We start from the raw sequence: 24,673 nt of genomic DNA on the forward strand, positions 1-24,673 counted from the left end.
GGTGAGATTTGAAATCATGTCTCTGGATTACTAATACAGTAATATAACCACTATGCTACCATACCTCTTCTTGACTTGTCGCCTGCCACGTCCATGGATTCCTTCTCTACGCATGAAGGCCATATGGGAGAAAAGGCGTAAATTACTTTTGGCAAGGCAAGAATGTTTCATGTTATCCTAATGAAGATGTTCATATTTCACTCATTCTTCAAACCAAGTCAACATGACTGTGTGCTGTATGATATGGAGCAGGCTTGATGAGCCATATGACCTACTCCTGCTCCTATTTCCTATGAAATGTGGGTGCCTTTTATGTTACCAGGTAGCTGGGAGCTCCCAGTCTCTCCATCTTCAACATTTAGGCATGTGTGATTTGTGGAGGGCCCTCACTAGTTCTCTCCCTCTCCCTGGTGTTTTGTGGAAGGAGAGAAAGAACAGTCATGGTATGTATTCATCTGATGGATGGAGTACATTTGCCAAGGGTGGCTAGGAAGAAGAGGCATGAGGGTGAGTGGGAGTGGTGGATTAGATGGGGATATTGAGGAAGTACAGAAAAAAAGAAGGATGGGGAGCATCTGCAAGATATGTGGGTGTAGGAAGTGATGTGATGTGATAGAGTAGGCTTGAGAGGGCAGAGTGAGGGAATGGGGTGATACACACAACAGGATGTGGATGAATGCACCACTACACTTGCCATTCCTGACCTGCTTAAGTCATTAAACCATTTCCTACAATGAATTCGGGAATGTGCCACCACATTCTTGTTGCTGACCTCCCACGCAACCTACAACCATGTCTTCTTGGTCTCAGTTACAGGCTTCCTTCTCCCGTTCCTAGGGAAGAGGATCCCTCTTCTACTCCTCACAACCCCCAGCCGCACATCCAGGGAAGCGACAGTGAAATGGGGTGCAGCCATTGTCAGTCTGGACTCCATTCTGATTCTTGCTTCTCTCTTATTCCCAACTCCAAACTCCTTCAACTTGCACCTTTGGGATGTCCATTTAAGTGCTGGTGTTGAGATCGTGTTATGCCAATTCACATTATTCCCAGTTCTGCTCATCAGACAGAAAACCTGGAATTAAAATGATAATGAAGTGGCTGTTATAAAGCACTGACAGACATGCCAAACTTAAGTACTGCTGAAAAGAGAGACATGGAGCTGGATTTTATGGGCACCCCCTCCCCAAGGCGAGGCCAGAGGGGGTGGGGGGGGCGGTGGCATAGACAGGTGGTTGGAGGCAGAGGGCCTGTCACTTCCCCATCATCAAGCGATCTTCCTGGGGGCAGGATAAGCTGACGATGACCTTCCCGGTCAGAGGCCAATTGAAGCCCTTTACTGGCCTGTTAATGGCCAATCAAGGGCCCCTTCCTGCCACTGCTGGGATCTACCAGCAGTGGGGGGTTGCTTCCTTCCTGTGCAATCAGTGGACCATGGTGGACCTCTACCGGGAACCACATCACCCCCTTGCCTCCCCCTGGACTGCACGATCACCCCCTTGCCTCCCCCCACCACCAGGGCCTTCCACACCAGCCCCAGAGACCCTGCCTCACCTACCTCTGGTCTGGGGTTCCAGCACTGGGCCTGTGCCCAAGGCCTCTGCAGTACCGAGAGTAGCCACCGCTCCCAGTGGTGCCGCCTATACTGCTGAGTTGTTGGCCCTCTGATTGGCCAGCAGCTCATGGAGGCGGGATCCCCGTCTTTAAAGGGACAGGGATCCCAGCTCGTGAAACTTTGATATGAAAAGACCGGAGGATTGCTCTGGGGGTTGGGGTGGTGGGGTGCGGTTGTGGCAAAAGAAGGCCTTTTCAACCCAATGACAGAAACCTCGCCTCTTGCACAAAATCCACCCCAAACTGTCGAAGCTTTTCATCTGGCGCTCATCAGGACAGGCGCAGGAATCCCAAATTTCAAAGGGAGCAACAATTTATACTACATGGGATAAGTGTGCTGATTGGTTAGCAAGTCAAGTCTGATTGCTCAAGGCGTTGTCATGGAAAATGCACCAGGGAAATAATGTCCCGCACGCTTTTGTTTAATTCAAAAAAGCCACAAAGCCTGAACATGTTCCTTTTGCCTCCAGAGGACAGCTCCCTGCATATGAATATATGTAGCTTGTAGCAAGCGTAAGTGAGCCACATTCCAAGCCTGACTTATAATCTTACATTGGTTGTTAGTGTAATTCTTAGCACACTTGGGATGGTTCAGTAAGTGCTGTTTAATTAGCGAGTTGCTAAGTTCATAAGTTCAATGAATACAGATTCAGAAAATGGCAGCATGTCTAGATTGCCATTATATAAGAATGCAGCACAAATGTCTGTGGCTTCCTTGAACAGCATGTTAGTGAAAAGGCTCTCAATGTCAAGCAAGCACATAGACACAGCATTGCCATTGATATGCCGATATCTTCATTCAGAACTGGTTGTAACAACTCACTCAACCATTGGCCAATTGTTTTTTCTTCTTTTTTTTACTTTCTTTTTTACATTTTTTACAATCTGTTTTTTGCATTTATTTCATTTCATCTCAGTTTGTTCAGTTTGCTTACCCACTGTTTTTTTTTCAGGTTTGCACTTGCTGCTGTCCAATATTCAGTGCATTAACACCTAATCTGTACTAATGCTTTGTCTTTCAACACACCATTAACATATTGTTTGCCTTTGCTCCATGACCTTTTGGTCAGCTATGTGGCCTGGTCCAATCTACACCACCTTTGTTATCTCTTGCCCCACCCCAACCTCACTTGCTTATAACCTGTGACACTTCTATTATTTGTCAGTTCCGAAGAAGGGTCACTGACCCAAAACGTTAACTCTGCTTCTCTTTTCACAGATGCTGCCAGACCTGCTGAGTGGTTCCAGCATTTCTTGTTTTTATTTCAGATTTCCAGCATCCGCAATATTTTGCTTTTATTATATTGGCCAATTCATGTTGTGCAGAACCAGTCATGGATAAGATAGGGCACAATGGGACATCACTTTTGTGTGTCTTGGATAGCCTGTACATATGTGGAACTGGTGAACCCTGAATCATATAAGCCAAAAGGCAGCTCATCACTCTTACACAAGTCTAACAGACATTTTTGTAACTTGCTTTCGTCGAGGATGTGCAGTCATGGTTGGCGGCAGATACGCCGGATAGTTGAGAATCGAGGAGTTCAAACTCCACAAATACCTCTTCCCGTTTGATGTGGGACATAGGAACACTAAAATTGAAGTCGCACATGAGGACAAACGTTTCACTTTCGGAGACCACGTGATCAGACAAATTCGCTACATGTTTGGTGGTGTCATTAATTGCTCTTCCGTAAAGCTTCCACTTAAGTGAGTTTACAGTGTGGGTGTGTTTCAAGCGGGTATTACTTATGGTCTAGTCATCTATTGAGGCAATGTCGTGGCATAAATGGATCAAATTGAAAAATGAAAGGAATTTGTGCACCTCAGACCAAGTGCAGCGTAGGGCACAACATAGATTAGTAATCCTACAACCACTCAGTTCAATCTCATCCTGAATGAAAGCTTGCTTGATCGTGGGACTGTGTCTTACTTTAGCATTATCAATATGCTTGGAAATACACGCTGGCACAATCTTGGGTCTGATACACTATTGGAGAAATTCAATAGATAACTTACCTGTTCTTAACTTACCTGTGAGTCAAACTATGTTGGTGATATCCCAAATTTGGTGTTTGTTGTACCTCTGTTTCACTTCCAGATTTCCCACAAGCTATTGAATATCCCTCAACCACTCCCAGTGCATTGCAAACTTAAAATTAGGGCCATAGAATCTGAACCAGGAAATGTAAATTAGAATATTTAATTCAATGCCAAGATGTGTGCAGAAAGTAAAATAAAGAGAAAGCAACAATGATGGGAGAGAGATAAAAGAAACAGAAGAAAAAGTAAAAAAGTAATATTTTTAATTTTTAAAATCTCCAACAATAATTAAAATCTGAAAGAATAAGACTCCACACCTGTGAAGGTTAATTTTCAGTGCCAGAGATGTTGTTTTTCAGTAATTAAGACTAACCACACTGGAATGGAAAAAAACTAACTTTTTTGTCATGCTTACTGAGTATCTATTATGTAAGTACCTCAACTTCACACCGTTGCATGCATTTGAACGCCAAGTACATGCCCATGTAGCACAGATTCTGGTGGAGCAGGGCAACTCAGATAACAACTTCCTGATTTCCACATTTAACTGCACACGTGCGGATGCCGGAAGTTGCTGTCCGATTTACTCTGGTGTGCTGACTGTTGATAATCTCACCATGATTTCTATCACAAAATCCAGACTATTAATTCTCAGCAAACTAAGTCAAGTGGAATTAATTCTACCATCAAGCAAAAACAGAGATCTCTGGTAATTTAAATTGAAGAAAGGGAAGTTAGACTGTGATAATCTTTTATCCCTCAAAAACTCTAAAGTCAGATTGATCCTGTTGTAAGTGTTTGCAAGTCATTAATTGTTGAAATTCACTGGAGAAGGAAAGCAACGTTCTGTGAGGACTTCAAGTAACATTGGACTGTAAATTTGCAAGGACTCTATTTTTTTCTATTTTAAATGTTTATATCTTCGTAGTGTTTAAGAATTTAGTTCTTCTAATTAAAGAGTTAATTTGTTGATTTAGAGACACCTGGTTTGGTTAGCCTCATTCGGGGGTTAATAGATGGTACAATTTGGCTGGGTCTTTCTTTAATTTGGAAAGTTTTAAATGATATGTTAGCCGATCTGTGGAGTGATGGGATTGAATTAACAGTGCATTGATCCCACCACAATCAGAATCGTATATTTTGATTGGGGCTTTGACTGAAGCAGTCGGTCATAACAGTGTATATTGTTAAATTTGGGACTAGCTGATGATATGTTGAAAGTTTTGGCATCCAGCTACTCCTCACAGACATTTTTCCAGAATCATAGAATTGCCGGTTGTACCTTAAAAGTCCCTTTGCTTTCTCACACCAGTTTTCTTGCTTTTTTTCTTGTCTTTCCACTCACTACTCACTACTCAAGACTCTCAGCAGCTCATCACAGCTTCTAAATAGCTGTTAAATTGAACCACATGCCAATTGGAACAGGGCATATATTTGGAAGGCTTTATGTTTGTCTAATATCTCTCATTTTTATATGACTGTCAGTCAAAATGGAAATTCTGAATTACCTAGAAAGCTGTGATAACTTAATTATCTATGATTCGACATTACTAGTACATTAATTGCCAAAGTTAGGCTTTTAAAGCTTCCAGTGGAACTAAGTCAACAGTGAAAGCATTGTTTTGAAAAAGTATTAGTACTTTGCAAGTCAGTCATTTTAAATCTAAAGACATAATGCATTTTAATGGCCTACTTAACCTGAATGCAATCTCTGCATTTACCTAATTATTGCTTCTGGAAATCGCTGCTTGTTATTTTCTTATTGTTACTCTTGTGTTCATGACTGCTTTGATGGAAAATGCTTTTATAAATGGCCCATTGTAAATAGCATGTTCTGCATGCTCAGAGTCCTTGCGAGGAAAGATCTGAAACTAAAATTCTCAGAAGCGACAATGAATATTTGGAATTGTTTTTTCTCCCATCATAATATATTGGAACATCTGTGGAATTCTACATGGATTTCCATGTTTCTTCTTTTAATTCCTTTATTATTGTTGATTACACTAAGAGTATCTTACTATCAGCAACAAATAACGAAACATGGGAGGGAGGAACATATAATTTCTGCACTAGATGTTCCAAGAAATCAGAGCAATCAATAAACTTCACTGTAATTTTTATTTTGTCAAACTGGACCTCTGACTGTGTGGATAAGATTCCAAAATCAAGCTGGCTAAAACAAAGAGAACTGTATCTATACAATTTCTGTTTGCCCAATAGAGGTAATTTGTAACTACAGCCAAAACGAATGGCTGGAATACACTGAACAATAAATTTCTGTTTCTGAGGATAATGCTAAGCAGAAGTTACATTTTTCAGACTGTAATGGTTTCACAAAGTTGATGATCATTTGGTTCTGATGTTTCACAAATAGCTGTGGTTATTAATGCCAATGAAGTAAAGATTTCCAGTGTGAAGTTATCCTTCACTAGGCAGTGAAAGCTTTTCACTTCTTTTTTTTTGGAATTTCAGGGAAAAAATGCAGCAATTCTTTTTATCTGTGCAAAAATGGAAGGTGTATAAATGAAACCCTTACTTGTGATAAGAATAATGACTGTGAAGATGGATCAGATGAACGCAATTGTTTTGTCAATGAATGTGCAAATAAGCGAGTTAGTGGATGTTCACAAGACTGTCAGGATCTTAAAATTGGGTACAAGGTTAGTGCTAATCTGAATTTTGCATCTAAATTAATTTCACTAATATATAAATTAATACTTTGAATGGTTGAAAAGTTATTGTGAGGTAAAATGAATTCTATGTTTAATCTCAGAAGTCAGTCATCAATTTAATACAAATTACAGTTTATTTCATTTAGCCTTATTTTAATACCTGGAAAGTCAACAAAATGAACAAATAAAGTAGTAATTAAATTTTAGATCTAGAATTTTTAAGCTGAATTTTCTACAAAAACTCTTTCATTTCTGAATGATCTTTGTAGCCTCCCAACAATGCTATTTATTTCATACATACTAGCTGCAAAATGGAAATATCTGAAACTGAATGTTAATACAATTGCTCAACAATGCACTCCCTCATTTTCACAAGGAGTGGACATAAGTATGTATAATGACAATTAGAGAGTAATGTTTCATCGTACTTTTGTAATTCTTCTATTATGCAATTTACTGAATACATGATTTTGTGAGACTAAATTACATAAGTTGCAGCACATTGAAATGTAGACTAAGAATGTGGTTTGCACCAGCCTGCACCAGAACAAGTAGGCCCAAGGTCCACTTGATACTGAGCCTCAGGCCTCAACTACCTAAGACTGGTGAGATATGGCCTTTTGCTGCGCATCCCCAGGCAGCTCGCCGATGAAAAGAATTGCAGTTTTCAAGCCACTGCAACATTTCTCAGATAGGAAGAGTGGGTGAGCGACTGGGTAAAAAGGGGGTGACCTGGATAGAAGGAGGTGGGCAGAAAAGAGACGACCAAAGAAGGGAAGCACGGATCATAGTGGGGGTTGAGGGGGAGTGTGAGGGCTGGGCAAACCAGAGCCAGCAATTGTCTTCAGAGCTGTAATGGTGTCGCCATTCAGGTAAGTTGTTTTTTATTTGTTCATGGGATGTGGGCATCGCTGGCTAGGACAGCATTTATTGCCCATCCCTAATATATTTTGCAAAACCTACTTTTTTGCTCGCAGCCAGCCTCAATCTTTTTAAGGGCCACTGGTTAAACCATATACATCATACATTTTGCTGGCTGTGTTTAGTAATGGGGGTATTTAACAGGCATTAGGCATGTGGAAAGGACCAACTACCTACTTTAGACATGGGCCCTGGATGCCCCCTTTGATGCCTGTATAACACCTCTGGCTCAGAATGTATGCGCACATGTTGTTGTCCATATTGAAAGCTTTTGTGACCATTTTATGCCTGTGAAACAAGCTTAGTGTCATAAAACATGATATGTCTCAATGCATCCTTTCAGGAACTTACTGTATTACTTACATGTTGCTTTTTGTTCAAAATTAGCAACTTTCAAAATGAAGCCTTTTGATGCCTTGTAATTTTTGTTTTACCTAGAATGTTATACAGGAAGTACATTTTGTTTCAAAAAGTGATAGTCTTTAAATGAACTGCTGATGTTAGTAACTTTTTAATGATTTGAAATTTACAGTGCAAATGCTGGCCTGGATTCAGACTGAAAGATGATGGCAAAACTTGCATTGATATTGATGAATGTGCAACTACCTTCCCCTGTAGCCAGCAATGCATCAATACCTATGGAACCTACAAGTGTTTGTGTGCAGAAGGTTATGAAATACGAGCAGATAATCCCAATAGCTGCAAAGTGTTATCAGGTGTGATTTTCTATTTATTCCCCCTGCACTAAAACCTGTACAGTTTCACAAGAGATGTAAGGATGTGAACTATCAGTTGAAGAAAAGTACTATTTTTAGAAGTCAGTGAGGTGAAATTGCACTCTGTTATACTAGTAACAAGCAAATTAAAATATTGATTAAGACCATTATTAAAATAGTCGACAACGAGATTTCACGTGGACACGTTAGCAGGTCCATTACTAATATCGCAGAGTGTGGATTCAGCCCATAGATTTCTTTTTCTCAAAGAGCATTATAATTTTATTGCCATCTACCATGATAGAGACCCTCAAAACTGTGCCAGTAGTTTTAACATCGAAAAAAAATAACTTTGTTTCAGAGAAGTGTCCACTATTGGTTAGTGAGTTTTTATGGCGAAGTTACATGTGTTTGCATAAGCATTGTTTTGTTCCCCCTTATCATTGTGTATTGTGTTTTAAGAAGGCTGGTTAGAGACAATTTGTAAGCAGACATTTTGTATAGACTCCCCATGAAAAATGGAATCACAGCAACATTCCCCTATGCATTGTGTAACAGAGGTGGAAATTCCTGGTGTTATATCGGAGGAGTAGTTCACCAAATGTTTGCTCTCGTATTGCCTCTAACTTGTAGCCTTAAAGCACAGAACAAAGGGTGACTGAGAGATGTTGGGCTGGATTCTATAGAGCCCTTGACGTTGGGATCCATGACAGGGGGGAGGGACCTGAAGATGGCCCCAGATGAGGCCCACCTTGGACCTCGACGCAGGTAGGGCCTAGCCCGATTTTGCCGGCAGTGGCAAGGCCTCGTGGTGGCATCCCCAACTGCTCGGCGATGGGACCGCAATTTAAATATTTAAATACCTGCATTAATTACTCTCCCATCATCTCCTGAACTCCTGCCGCAATCCTCATCCTGGCAGCCAGCACTACGCGCCTTTGGATCCCCTTCCAGTAAAACGAGGCATAACACTGGTGGGGAAGGGGGAGGCGGTAAGTTTCTCAGTGTGGTTGTGGGGGGGGGGGGGGGGGGGGTGGGAATGAGATCAAATTAATGTTATGGGTGTAGGGGATGGTGGGAAGGGTTATAGTTTAAAGTTTGTGCCGTTGTGGAGGGGAGAGATCAGATTGTAAAGATAAGTGTTTTGGGGGGAAAAGGGCAAATAATTAATTTAATTGTTATTGTGGGGGGGGGGGGGTGGGGTGGAGAGGGGCAGAAGAGAGGTTTGTTAAATGCAATTTAACTTTAAATATTTAAATTTGCCGGTAGGGCTTATAGCCCTTTAAAAATGGCATCAGCACCTGTGCATAGGCAGCTGACACCATTGTTAGGGATGGACAGCCCGCCCCAACACATGATCGTGGGGGGAAGGCGGTCTGCCCCAACTATTTAAATGAGCTGCCATGCTTGGAATCGCATCGACTCTTTGGCGTGCAGCTCGCACAGGCTGGCTGCCATTTTGTTCGCCCGCTGCCAAAATTCGCGGCGGGCTTATAGAAGTTTGCTCATTGTTACATGTATGGCTACCTTTCTGTATAACACTTAGTATAATGTAATTTTTTCCCTTTTGTGTCAGTGAAAGTTGGAAATGTGTTTTACATTTTAACCAATATATTCATTGTTTGGTGTATATAAGTTACTTTACAACTGTATATTACAAGATTGCAATAACATCTGAGATAATAAGTATGCTTATATTATACCATGGATCAACATTAAGTACAAAATGTGAAATTTAACAGTGTTAGATACAAAATATTGAATATTGGTAGAAAAAATACACAAATGTTCAACGAATGGAACTGATTGATTACAGGAGCACTTGACAGAACCCTGAAAATAATAATGGACTCATTATTTTCAAAGTCTAGACAATGTGGTGAAACAATTAAAAATACAATTAGAATGCTGTGATCTGTAACCAGAACAGTAGTTACAAGTCTGCAGGGGTAATGCTAAGGCTTGATAATGCACTGGTCAGACCATGCTTGGAGCACTATGTTTAATTCTGGTAAATGATAGCATAAAACTATATACTATGTTTTGCAGTGGTTGTAGAGAAGGGCAGCAATCTAATTCTACCTGTAAAAGGGATGATTATGGAGAAAAAATTAGAAAAGTTGAAGTTCTGTAATTTGGAAAGATGGTTGAAGAATATCCCACTGACGTATATTACGTTTTCCTAAAAATTAAAAAGAAAGCTTGATGATTATTTCAATGTAGAAGAGAAAAATAGTGAAAAATAAATTTAAAATAAACTTCAACAAGAATTTCTTTCTCAAAGAGTAATAAGTGTTAGGAATAATCTTCTGGGCAGGGTAGTAGGGACAAAAAAAATGGAATGTTCAGAATATTATGGAATATAAAGGAAGATTCAGAGTAATGGGAGGGAGCAGGACAGTGGAATTTATCTTGGATCACTGTAGCCAAGAGCCAGCATATACAAGATGGCAAAATGGCCTCTTTATGTGCTGTATATTTTTGCAGTTCTTTTAGGATAACTGAGGAACTGGAGGAATGAGCTTTGATGGGCAGCATACTTTCCTTTGCCTTAACATTAAGTTCTTGAGCTTCATTAGTTGAAGCAGTTTTGGCAAGAATCCACCACAGTTTGTTGAAAATGTGCAGTGATTTAGAAGGAACTTATGTGCCAATGAATGACAGGGGACTATAATCCAGTCCGTTATGAATCAATATAGTATGTGTCCTGAAGTTCAAGATTGTCTGTTAAATTTAGTGTTATAATTGCTTGTCTGTCTTTGGCCTTGTTCATGGAGAAAAGTCTTGGATATGAATGTTACAGAATGCACATTGCTAGGGATTTCAACCTTTGCAAAGAGTCGTTTCTCCATGAACAAGGCCAAAGACAGACAAGCAATTATAACACTAAAGTAACAGACAATCTTTGCAAAGCATGCAGTGAAGTAAGGAATCATTAATGACTGATAGTAGATGAGGCTTGGACTAAATATGAGGACGCACCAGCCTGTTCTCACATTTAAATAAATTAATGCAAGATTGTCCCATATATAATAATTCATAAGATTTAGGAAAAGTTTTGCAGAGAATGTGTTTCAGCATGGGTAAATATTTTATATTGGTTTCATGAATATGTATGCCATTACTGCACTTAGTGAACTGTTCTTTTCCTTTGTATTCAGCTGAGGAACCATTTTTAATTTTTGCTGATCGACATGAAATAAGAAAAATGAGTATAGATGGATTCAACTACACTTTATTAAAGCAGGTAAATTCAACATCTTTTCTATCTTTGTGCCTTGCTTTGTATTTGAAATCTTTTGATACAGTAACAATTAAGTTTGTTTATTTTACAGGGGCTGAATAATGTTCATGCAATAGATTTTGACTACAGGGAAAAGTATATTTATTGGGCTGATTTCACCACACAAGGCAGTACAATATCAAGGATCCATCTGAATGGAAGTAATTCTGAGGTAGGAATGTTTGCATTGGGAATTTGCTAGTAATTTCAGAATTTTCTATTATTTCTAGTGCAGGCTATTGTAGCCCAGATATTAAACATTATAGAGTCATAGAGTCATTATGGTACAGAAGGAGGCCATTCAACCCATCAGGTCCATGCTTTTTTAATATATTGGACCTGATTTCATATTATCATACAATTTTGTATGTGCTATAGTTAAATCATGTCACATAATTTCACATTATTGAACTTTTCCGAATGGTACTGTAAAATTCTATTTAAGAAGTATGCCTCACAACAATGTGGTCTGGAGCATAATATTGCATTTTCAAGTAAATAAAAACAGGAGTTAAAAATCCCCTCCTGAAAAATGTTTACTTCTGTCTATTGTCAATAAGAGAAAATAATTTAATTTTCTCAAACTTTCAAAACTTCTATATCACTTAATATATGCTAATGGCATAATAGCTTCACTCCGAGAGATCGTACTGGGCTGGAATGTTATTTGGGTCAGCCTTTTCACATTACTTATTTCTCTCACATTAAGTTAACCCCTGAATTATTAAAGATATATTGCATTGTAAACTGGATATTCCAACAAGTCTGTAATCTTGAACATTGTATGCACCTTCTCTTGTGTAATGATTCCTAATTTCAAATAATTATGGTTAAGCGTTCTGGGAAGATAATAGAGTGCCTAAACTGTTGATTCTAGAATGACTAACCAAAATTATTATAAATGTTAGATCCTTTTGTGGTTTATATGATCTTCCATAGCATCATTTGTTTCATCATGTAGGACTTCAGTAGTTTTCAAAATTGAAAACATCGGAAAAAAATCCACCTCAATTTCAAGCTATCTGCTTAATCTAATTCTTTCAAGGCATTTAGATAACTCCATGATAAAACCTCTATTCACCTCTTTCTTGGGCACCTACAACAGTGAGAGCAGGGCTCATCCTCAGTGTATGGGAGACGTTAAGGGAGAAAAGGTCTACTAGCTTCTCTTCAGGCACAAGAGGATCCCACCAAAGAAGAGTCTGGGCTAGGATCAGAACCCTGAACTCCAAATGTGAAGGGGACATTATTTTAATAAATATAAATACATCCCTCTTAGCTCATTTTATTGCCATGAGTGTGGGGAAGCCCATTACCCTGTCACCCCTCCTTCTAGCTGGCCACTTACACTGCATTATTTGGCTTCTTCTAGTGTGGGGCTGGGGGTACACCAGATGCCAAAAGCCCTGCTTTTAATGCTCCTGCCAACTGATCTCCATGAATGTTGGATGCCTCCGCCATGCGGAGAGGGCGCCTTGTAAAACAAGGCGCATGTCCTGAGGGCTTTGGGGGAGCCGTCTTCCATGGGCAATTTGTGGCCCACGAAGGACTCCCGTCAACAAAACCACCTCCATGGAACCCCCTCCCCCTGGACTTCATCCCCTACCCCTTCACCGGGTCCTTCCGGATTGGCCCTGGCTACCCCGCCTCACTTACCTGAAGTCCGGGGTTCCAGCACTGGGCCTGGGTCCAAGGCCTCTGCAGTACCGGCAGTGGCTACCTCTTCCGGTGACGCTGCTGATACTGCTGAGCTGCTAGCACTCTGATTGGCTGGCAGCTCTTGGAGGGAGGATCCCCGTCTTTAAAGGGACGGAGGTCCTGGTGCTGGAGTCTTCACTTCCAGAACAACGGAGTATCGCACCAGTTGGTAGGGGGGAGAGGGGCGTGATAAGGCCAAGGCGGAGTTTGCCTTGCCTTTTCAGCCCGGCACTGGGAGCCTCGCCGCTTCTACAAAATCCCCGAGTGCAATGTTGGAAACACACAGCAGGTGAGAAAAATGTTCGAAGTTAATGTTTTCGGTGCAATACTCTTGCTCTACACTCAAAATGTTAATCTGAATTTTATGTGCACAAATATTTCATCATTTAAAAAGAATTTGCCTGGAAGGTCAAGTCACAGGCCTAAAACAGGCACAGAAAGATGATAGCAAAAAGTATTACTTGTCACCTCTTGTTTGCTAATGCGATTTCCTGCAATGAAAATATCTTGCATCTTGTATAATTACAACATCATTCAGCATCATATTTTATCAACATAAACAATGTAAATCTGAGAACCTCTCTATGATCTACAATGTTATCATTGATGCGAACATAATCTTTGGAGCATGGTTAAAGCAGCAGTTTTAATGTGGATTCAGTAAACCTTCAGCAAACTCATTTTAACAAAGCAGGACAAAACAAATCACATTTATCAGCACCAATAACATTAGTGGCAAATTAATGACTGCAGGTAACAGAATGTTATAAAGAAAACATTTTTGCAAGTGCTGTCACTTGAAATATGATTCAAACTGATTTATACCCAGTGGCCTGTTATCAACTTCAGTTTTGTGAAAATACCCAATATTGCTGGTAATAACAAATTAATGGATTGAATGTGATATTACAACAGAATCTCAGCCTGATGCAAGACCAGACTTGGTGATGGGACCAGGCTGTCAGAGCTGTCGCATGGCGATCTCACAATTGCTAGGGACACTAATAGTCATTTGATAGTACGTGACAATGGCTGCTCTAATCAAATCATTTCTCGCTGTATATCACACAAATTTATGAACAGTGGGCAGCACAGTGGCGCAGTGGTTAGCACCGCAGCCTCACAGCTCCAGCGACCCGGGTTCAATTCTGGGTACTGCCTGTGTGGAGTTTGCAAGTTCTCCCTGTGTCTGCGTGGGTTTCCTCCGGGTGCTCCGGTTTCCTCCCACATGCCAAAGACTTGCAGGTTGAAAGGTTAATTGGCCATTATAAATTTCCCCTAGTATTGGTAGGTGGTAGGGCAGTATAGGGACAGGTGGGGATGTGGTAAGAATATGGGATTAGTGTAGGATTAGTATAAATGGGTGGTTGATGGTCGGCACAGACTCGGTGGGCCGAAGGGCCTGTTTCAGTGCTGTATCTCTAAACTAAAGGCCTAAAGCCGTCAATTTCAGCCCTGAAATGTGCCCAGTCTACTTCAGATTACCCTGGAAGGGTAATGTATCCTAAAGATTTGCCAGTGTGATGCTAGGTATATAGGCCGTATGTCCCAAAGACCGGCAAATTGTATCAAACAGCATGTACCTTCTTCCACTGTTTGCAATGGGCAAGGTACAGACCGTACCCAACCAGCCGGTGCTTGCAAAACTCAAAACACAGTGTCCAACATTAGATATGATTCCACAATTGAACAATATTTGCTAAATAATCCGCAGTGTGCTAAGAATTATGTAGACAACCAATTTACGATTGTCAGTCAGGCTCACATTGTGGTGCATTTGCGCATACTGGAAGCTACATATATTAATACAAAGAGCCCTGTTCTTTGCAGACAGAAAGAACGGGCTGAATTTGATGTGTGCTCCGAAGTTTGCGGCGGCGCACTCTAAGAACGGTGTGCATCCCGTGCGGATGCGCTGTCCCTGAGCCCCCACGATATTACATGCAGGGGCTCCTTTAAATAGAGGGGGCGGAGCGGCCGCCCCCGATGACGTGGAAGGGGCAGCCTCCGCGTCTCCGGCAACAGCATCAGGTGCCACAGCGCAGGCGCCGACGCCATTTTTAAAGGGCTTTAAGCCCTTTCAGATAAGTTTAATTTTTAAAGGGAACGATTTTTAATACATCTAAAAATAAGTGATGGAGCCCCTTCCCCAACCCTCCCAATGGTCATTTCAAGCAATGATCTTTCCCCCCAACCTTCCCACTCCTCCTCCCCTCCCGCCCTGAAAATGTTATTCCTCTCCCCTCCCCAACAGGTTCTCGCCTGGAACTCCATACGGAGTTCCGAAGGCGCACGGAGCACGAACGGTGGCCGTAATATCGGGGTGGGACGGCCGCTGCCTGCAGGTAAGTTTATTTAAATCATTTAAATGTTCATCTACATATGCTGATGAAGGGCCGGCCTCCAGGCGGTGGGGGTGGGGGGGGGGTGCACCGAGATCCCACCACCGTTAGTAATATGCGGCAGGCCCTTCTCGACGTCGCGGGTCAAGGTGGGCCTCTCCCCGCAACATTTTACTGGCCCCCGTGTCGCGAACCGCAGCGTCCGGGGCGGGTAAAATTCAGCCCAACATGTACACACATTGTGCCTGTTTCAGCTAAACAAAATAAATGACAGCCATTCGCTGGTTCATTCCTCAGGGCATTGCCTTGACCAGTCAGAGTCAAGCTGCCTGGTTTAAATTTCAACAAGCTTGGCAGTTAACTATCAATCACCATAATGTGATGCATTCTCCATGGCAATGCCTCTACCAATCTGAGTTGACTTGCCAATCAATCAGCACTCTCTTCTCATACAGTATAAACTTGTTGCTTTCCCTTACATTGGTACTCTTGTGAAATGTCCTGATGAATGCAAGGCAAAAAGCTTTTACAAAATATCTCTGTTTTCAGCAATACTCAATTGCTAAGGGGTGGGCGGGTGGGGGTATTGAGGGGTAGTGGTGGGTTTGAGTCTCCAGAAGGCATGTCCTAAGATTACCAAATGGAGTCTGACAGACTACTTCCGCTCCTCATGACTCTACAAAGAAACTAAAAAAGTATCTTTTAAAGGCCTCTTCTAGCCCCGATCCTCATTCCCATTAACTTGACATGAACAGCAAATTTACTGTGGCTTCCTACTCAGGTCACCAAGTTAAAATTGCAGTCTAATCCCGATTGTGATTGGGACCCGACATTGTCTACTTAAAATAAGGAGTCCCCCGACTTGGGCAGATGCTTGCTCAATTAAAGAGGTTAAAATTAGGAACCGTCAGCTCTCAGCATCTCCAAGGCAGGTAAGTAGCCTGTGCAGTTTTCACTCCCCACCTGCCCAGATTCTGTGGGTATATTTAAAGTTGCCTCTTGACTTTCTAAATATGAGTTTACAACCTAAGAAATAGTTTGTGTATGTTGTTTCAGAAACACAACATAAGTTAACTCAATGAAGAGGAGGACACTGATCCAGCAAGGGCATTGCTCATATCAGCTATGACTCCAGTTCAAAATATGACTATATCCAAAAAGGAAAGTTTACAATGCAATTCTGTCATGCAGCATTGCTGAGGAAAGCTCAAACTGTTCAGGGATGCAATTACTGAACTGTCAAATAGCAGCAAATGCCTTCAGGGTTTCCTCTGTGACCAAAACTATTCATCTATGGTGGTGAAGCTCACAACCGCTCTCATTTCTTTTCTCCCACTGCTTCAATCCAATCATCTGGTGGTGATTTAGCAGGCATTATCCAAAGAACGATCGATATTCAGCTGCATTGAAAATGTGACTGATGCATTGTTCCAGAGAGTCCACTGGCTCATCCATTTTCACAGAGGTGTGCATAAATAGCTGAAGAGACTGCAATACCTTTATGATATTGCGACCTTCCCCAAGGTCTTGGATGGCATTAAATACAATCACATGGAGGGGAGGTACAGACATCCACAATGAATCCTACAACCTGCAGCAATCATAAAAGCTTCCATTAGGTCATGTGCAGGTATGGGTGATGTTCAGTATTTTTGAATACAAGATAACTGGGAAAAATGTATGAATCCATCATTCTCCACTCATCTCTGTTTGTGGTTGTTGGGAGGTTTGGGTAATGGCTTTCAAATCTGGTTCATGATTTCATCATGGAACCCATAGATACTGAATACAGGTACAACAGTGCACCCAGTCATTAGCACATATTTCTTAATAACAACAAAAACAGCAACCTGTATTTATATAGTGCTTTTATCGTAGTAATAAGTTTCAAGGTGCTTCACAGGAGTGCTTTCAAACAAAATTTGACACTGAGCCGCATAAGCAGATATTTGGGCCGATGACCAAAAGCTCGGTCAGAGGTAAGTTTTAAGAAATGTCTTTCAGGAGGAAAGAGGGGAAGAGAGGTGGAGAGGTTTAGGAAGGGAATTCCAGACTTTAGAGCAGTGGCATCTGAAGGCACAGCCACCAGTTGTAGACTGATTAAAATGGAGGTGCTCAAGAGGCTAGAATTGGAGCACCACAGACATCATGGAGAGTTGTAGGGCTGGAGGAGATTACAGCAATAGAGAAGGGAGAGGCCATGGAATGATTTGAAAACAAGGATGAGAATGTTTAAATTGAGGCATTGCTTAACCAGGAGTCAATGCAGATCAGCTTACAAAGAGGTAATGGGTGAATGGGACTTGGTGCTAAAGGCCTGCTACCCGACCCGAACCCGATGGGACCCAATGACCTGTGTCAGGTTCGGGTCAGGTCGGGCTGCTCTTCCAGGTCCAACCTTCGGGCTCGGGTCGAGTTGGGCCAGGTCCAGGTCGGACACACACAGCAAGGTAAGTGTTAAAAGTTAAAAACTTACCTGAGCTGCGAGTCCGGGACGTCAAGCAGGGAAACTGAGTCTGCGCTTGTGAGCGTCTCTATGATGTCATCATGCTCATGCTGTAGCTTCCGGCAAATTTGGAGTTAGAAGGTAAGTAAAGGGAACATTGCGGTGGTCGGGCTGGCCTCGTTTCGTGTCGGGGAGGATCGGGCGCGGGTCAGGTCAGGCTCGGGGGAGAAAATGGAGGGACTCGTGCCAGGTCGGGCGCGGGTCCCATGTGGTTCTGTCGGATTTGGGTCGGGTTTTTTTTTGTTGCTTGAGCAGGCCTTTACTTGGTGCATCTTCGGACATGGGCAGCAATGTTTTAGATTATCTCAATTTTGTGGAGAGTATAAAGTGTGAGACTGGATAGGAGCACATTGGAATAGTCAAACCTAGAGATAACAAAAGGCATGGATGAAGGTTTCAGCAGCAGATGAGCTGAGGCGGGGGCAGAATCGAGTGATGTAACAGTGTTGGAAATAGGCGGTCTCAGTAATTGCATGGCTATGTGATCGGAGTCAATTATGACACCAAGGTTGTGAGCAAATTGGCCAGAATTTTACGCCGCCCCAGCATTCTAAACCATGAACCCTACCTGAAACACCTTTGTGGGTCTCTCTTATGTTCTAGAAATATACTGTATTCCTGCAACTTGCAGTCATACCTAATTTTGGGAGCATAGTGGAGGAGGCATAGTGATAATTCCAGCAGGGCGGCACAGTGCCACAGTGGTTAGCACTGCAGCCTCACAGCTCCAGGGACCCGGGTTCGATTCTGGGCACTGCCTGTGTGGAGTTTGCAAGTTCTCCCTGTGTCTGCGTGGGTTTTCTCCGGGTGCTCCGGTTTCCTCCCACAAGCCAAAAGACTTGCAGGTTGGTAGGTAAATTGGCCATTATAAATTGTCACTAGTATAGGTAGGTGGTAGGGAAATATAGGGACAGATGGGGATGTTTGGTAGGAATATGGGATTAGTGTAGGATTAGTATAAATGGGTGGTTGATGGTCGGCACAGACTCGATGGGCCGAAGGGCCTGTTTCAGTGCTGTATCTCTAATCAGATCTATCAGTGCTTCAGCTCAGGAAAGCATCAGATTATAGCTTTGTGAACACAGAGGCGGCGAAGTCAATTTTGTGATTCCCTTGGCAAACATCGTACTACTGCTCTCCCAATGCTCTGCTGCTCTGCAGCATCAAATTCTCCCCTGATGGTGGTTGCAATGTGCACTCAAGCTAACTGCTTGCAAAAATAAATCAGGAGATATTGCAAAATAAGGAACGAAGGTTCATCACCTTTTCAGTCAGAAATCAGCAGGCAGTAGGGGAGAGGGAAAAAAAATGTGTGCAGTAGTAATATAGCACTGGCAAAACAGAAGGCAACATGAGGTCGTGCACCTCGGGAATCAACATCCATGTATACAATTGATACCTGAGCAGTTTTTAGATCCAGTGAACCAAATGTCATGAAAGTTGGTTCGCCTGTTCATGTTAATATTCTTGACCCCTATGACAATGCAGATCTGCACTCACAACCTGAGGCAGTTCCAGCACCTCTGACTAGCTGTTTGTGTCCTTAGGGACAAATACTATCGTACTTGAGGTAAGTGCTTGCAGTCTAAGCATGTGCTGTACCTATAGGAATTCTAGCCATTTTTTATAAATGCAATAGTGTCAGAAACTGAACATACCATCATGTGGCTTTTGGAGACATGGACAGTATCAATATATTTCGACTGTAACCAAGAAGGAACTCATCTATATTAATCTTAAGGTCTCTGGGGACACAAGGAGAATATATCAAAAGCCAGGTAATGGAAGACTAGAGCAGTTGTTTGACCTGTCAAATGCCCTTGTTATAATTGATTTTGTGGGATTTGGCGATTCTTTTATCAGATACTATGTTAATTGATTGATTGATCTCAGCCCTCCAGCTCAAACCTTTGCTGCAATCTACAGTTAAACCTTAATAGTTTTGTTTAGTTTTAGTTTAGAGATACAGCACTGAAACAGGCCCTTCGGCCCACCGAGTCTGTGCCGACCATCGACCACCCATTTATACTAATCCTACACTAATTCCATATTCCTACCACATCCCCACCTGTCCCTATATTTCCCTACCACCTACCTATACTAGGGGCAATTGCTAATGGCCAATTTACTTATCAACCTGCAAGTCTTTGGCATGTGGGAGGAAACAGGAGCACCCGGAGGAAACCCACGCAGACACAGGGAGAACTTGCAAACTCCACACAGGCAGTACCCAGAATTGAATCTGGGTCGCTGGAGCTGTGAGGCTGCGGTGCTAACCACTGCGCCACTGTGCCGCCCAAAATGATTCCAAAATGTACCTGAAAATGTGTAGCCAGATTTCTTGGATTTCTTTTTTGGAGAATTTACAATTTAACTGTTTTTAAAACATCTACACCATTTTTGTATCAAGGATAGAAAAATCCTTCCTTTTGTAACAGATAAAATATTTGTACAAAAAATCTTTCCTTACTTGGATGAAGATTCAAAATAAATATGTTACATTTCAGCACAGCCAGGCTTTTTCAAGAAAAATAAAAAATCCTTCTTCATCATCATCATTTCCTTTGGCTTAAGGAAGTTGTAACCTTTTCTACAGTTAAGCAATAATGGAATAGATTTTCAACTTTAATGCCAGATGTTAAGCATCACATGGGCAGGGCACAAATCGGAAAATCTACTGGAAAGAATTGCATGGCCCTTCCTGAAGCTGCCTGATTTTCCAAAATTAGTGGAAAGAAAATCCAGTGGGCTCTTTGAAGGGTGTGCAGTTGTCCCTGCCAAATTTACCTTTCTGCATCCCATCCAGGGAATGCTCAACTCTCTAGCAGTAAGACAAAAATCTACTCCATTATGTGGGACCCGCAAGGTGCAGTGATTTCAAAGAATCCTGCTGCACTCTACTGCAGGGCTGCACCAGCTTTATTCATGCACCTAAAACAATATTTCAAATGTCTGTGGATGCCATCCTAGAATCATTACGCATAACTGCAGTGAAGATTCTCAATCGCAAAATTAACTATTCTAATTCATGGTGCTGTAATCTCAAGGCTGATATGGCGGATTGTTGCATGGAAAAGGCAGCTTCTGGTTAGTAGGCATGACACAGTGACTGGACATTCTAGCTGGTTATTGAAGGAAGGGTTACCTAAAAATGAAAATGAGAGGGTTGCTTTATAGGAATTTTAATTCCACATGTGTTCCATCTGTTGATTCTTGTCCTATGGTAATCTATAACATCTATGGAATTGGGCTGTTTGTTCTTTTTGCTTTGTGTGTTCCTTGGAAAAGGTAATAAACTACAACACCCACCAGAATAGGCCAGTAGTGACCTGATTTATACAGTGGTGCCCTTCTGCTGCTTAACTAATGTAGCTAGGGTTCCACTCAGGCTGCTTGAAAAGCCTGGTAAATAAAATCAAGCCGATGGTCACCGTCATTAGCACAGACAATGGTGTTCTCCTGGTAGAAGTGCCCTGTAGGTCTTCAGCCAGTAAATAGCATAACTTCCCAACAGCCTACACGGAAAACACAACCTTCTGAGGCAGATGGGCAGAGAAATTTAAAGACTACCTTCTGGCTCTGTTAGCTTCATGCAGTAGATATCCATATGTTGGAAGGAAACAACTCACTCTGAATTCCTCCAATCTAATCTCTTCCTATTAAGAAATCCATTTCAGCAATTCAAAATCAAATTTCTATATAACAATAGATGCATTCAGAGAAGCTCCACAGAAACAAATAGATGATGACCTGGCAAAGTCACACAAAGCTTCAGATATCTCAACCTCGCTGGTCCCCTCAATGCAGTATCAGTCTCAGGGATACCATTATGTTGCTTTATGCCAACACTTACATAGTGGGCATGTTCTCAGAGGTTGGCTTTGGCAGAGTAATTAGAGGAAATTGTGCAGACACGTTGGCTACTCCTACCCACCCCCACTAACATAGCAGTGGAGAGGAAGTGCAGACTCCGGGTGGGCAGTTATCTAAACAGGCAATTTTTCATGAGAATACCAGTGAATACTTTTTGGAGTAGGATTGTGGTAAGGCGGTGGTGTAATGGTAATGTCACTGGGCTAGTAATCCAGAGGTGCAGGCTAGTACTCTTGGGACATGGATTCAAATCCACCATGGCAAATGGTGAAATGTGAATTCAGTTAATAAATCTGGAATTAAAAAAGCTAGTCTAATGGTGACTATGAACCCATTGTTGATTGTTGTAAAAACCCATCTGGTTCCTAATGTCCTTTCGGGAAGAAAATTCCACTGAGCTCAAGGACAATTAGGGATGGGCAATAAATGCTGGCCCAGCCAGTGACGCCCACATCCCACAAATGAATTAAAAAATATGCAGCACGACATAGGCAGAATACTAACACTACAATAATTATATGTGAGAACTGGAATCTATCCACAAATGCTGAATATTTCCTTTTCAGAGAGCTGTCTCTTTCCAATTTCTTGAAATATAACAGTTTAATTAGATAAATCAGCTGAGATTTGATATGAAATATTAGATAAAGAAAGAAATAGCATTTTATATAGTGCTTTTCACACGCTCAGGATCTCCCAAAACATTTCACAGCCAAGGAAGTACAGTTGAGGTGTCGTCATTGTTGCATTGTAGGTAAACATGACAATCAGTTTGCACTCATCAAGGTCCCAGAAACAGCAATGGGATAGATAATTAGAGTTATTTTATGAATGTTTGGTTGTCGAAATATGTTAGCCAGGGAAAAAGGAGAAAACTGTCTCCTTTCATCCAGTCCTTTCATCAAGTCTTTACACATGGACCACAACAGTAACTACAGGCTGGAAAATATTGTTGGTAATATTTGCAGATGAACATTTACCTTTCTGATACCCCTTCATTTTATTTGCCCTTTTAACACAGAAGTTACCAATTTATTTTAAAAAGTCTTAAATAGTAGGTAGAGGAATGGTATACCAACACCATAAACATTAAGCAGTGTTTTTTAGCCCTGCAGTTCTATCCATCAACCTCCGTATAAGACCAATTTAAATATACTCCTCTGGATATCAAAGTAACTTCACCTTAATAATTTTAGATCAAAAATCTGTCTCCTGTCTTCCATTGTGCATCTAGTTAAGAAAACAGTATCCATTTTAACTTCTAACTACTTGAAACGATATCAATGGAATATACGAAAAGCTGATGGACATTTAAAGTACTTGCTTGTGTACATCACATTTTCCCAAATCACTATTCAGTGATTTGATAGAAGAAATTAAATGACTTTAGATTTTGGAATAAACCTAAATCATAATATTTACATGTCCATAATATTTTATTTTTTGACCATTCTGTCTTAAGCTATCTTGCGAACCAGGACTGGTCCATGCATTCACAGGCATGAAAATTCAATAACTGAGACAAAAATGAATGGGCATGTGTTACAAAAAATTGTCGCTTAGTAAAAACTAACAATGAACGTGAAAAGAGTGGAAATCCACTATTGCATAAAAATTGCATTTAATTTGAATTTCATGATTTATTGTTAACAATTTTTCTTGTTGAATTGTTTGCAATTTCTACAGATTGTAATCAGTTTGTTTGGCATTACTGCCAGTCCTGAACACACCTCAACAAACATATAGGTTTCTGTTGGGGGTTCCTTGGTTTCTATCAGCTTCTGGGTTCACTGAATTATGAATGCTATTATATTTTGGCACCCATTTAAAATCTACCAAAGCAACCTTGTGCTTTTCTCACTTTCCTCATTTAACCATTAAATCTAAATACCTAGCACAATTAAAAATCTTCCACTAAGGAACATAGGAAATAGGAGCAGGAGTCAGCCATTCGGCCCCTCGCACCTGCTCCACCATTCAACTGGATCATGGCTGATCTTCTACCTCAATGCCATTTTCCTGCACTGTCCCCATATCCCTTGATATCTTAATACCTAGAAATCTATTGATCTCTGTCTTGAATATGCACAGTGGCGCAGTGGTTAGCACCGCAGCCTCACAGCTCCAGGGACCCGGGTTCGATTCTGGGTACTGCCTGTGCGGAGTTTGCAAGTTCTCCCTGTGTCTGCGTGGGTTTCCTCCGGGTGCTCCGGTTTCCTCCCACATGCCAAAGACTTGCAGGTTGATAGGTTAATTGGCCATTATAAATTGCCCCTAGTATAGGTAGGTGGTAGGGAAATATATAGGGACAGGTGGGGATGTGATAGGGATATGGGATTAGTGTAGGATTAGTATAAATGGGTGGTTGATGGTCGGCACAGACTCGGTGGGCCGAAGGGCCTGTTTCAGTGCTGTATCTCTAAACTTCTAGACTGAGCCTCCACAGCCCTCAAAGGTAGAGAATTCCACAGATTCAACACCCTCTGTGTGAAGAAATTCCTCCTCATTTCAGTCCTAAACGGCTGACCTCTTATTCTGAGACTGTGTCCCCGGGTTCTAGACCCACCCAGCCAGGGGAAACAACCTTTCTGTATCTACCCTGTTAAGCCCTGTAAGAATTTTGTATGCTTCAATGAGATCACCTCTCATTCTTCTAAATGCTAGAGAATACAGGCCCAGTCACCGCAATCTCTCCTCATAGGACAATCCCACCATCCCAGGAATCAGTCTGGTGAACATTTGTTGATTTGTTCTGTTTTGTTTATATACAACAGAGTTGCTTTACTTGCAAAATAAAATTGCTTTGAGGATATTGATCGTTGCTACGTTGTCACTTATTGGGCTGGATTTTGTTGTCCCACTAGCAATGGGTGCAGAAAATGGCAACCGCCATGCATGGGACCCACGCTGCTGCGATTCTGTGGCAGTCAGCCACTTAGCATATTCACAGCAACCCCCTCCCCCCCACCCACCAACCAATCATGTGGCGGGGTGGCATCGGCGACGCC

The 24,673-nt window shown here is 41.7% G+C and overlaps 1 protein-coding gene across 4 annotated transcripts in view; it reads left to right on the top strand.

Moving 5' to 3' along the window:
- The window catches only part of LOC137371926 (low-density lipoprotein receptor-related protein 1-like), a 1,827,029-nt gene that overhangs the window by 1,526,360 nt on the left and 275,996 nt on the right, over positions 1-24,673 (top strand). For all 4 annotated transcript variants that reach the window (XM_068035008.1, XM_068035009.1, XM_068035010.1 and 1 more), the window contains exons 55-58: positions 6,127-6,314; positions 7,780-7,963; positions 11,125-11,210; positions 11,299-11,418. In XM_068035008.1, the coding sequence (XP_067891109.1) occupies positions 6,127-6,314; positions 7,780-7,963; positions 11,125-11,210; positions 11,299-11,418 (578 nt within the window). The remainder of the gene's footprint in view (positions 1-6,126; positions 6,315-7,779; positions 7,964-11,124; positions 11,211-11,298; positions 11,419-24,673) is intronic.

The sequence above is a fragment of the Heterodontus francisci genome, chromosome 7 (genome assembly GCF_036365525.1).
Source record: "Heterodontus francisci isolate sHetFra1 chromosome 7, sHetFra1.hap1, whole genome shotgun sequence".
NCBI classification, from domain to species: domain Eukaryota; kingdom Metazoa; phylum Chordata; class Chondrichthyes; order Heterodontiformes; family Heterodontidae; genus Heterodontus; species Heterodontus francisci.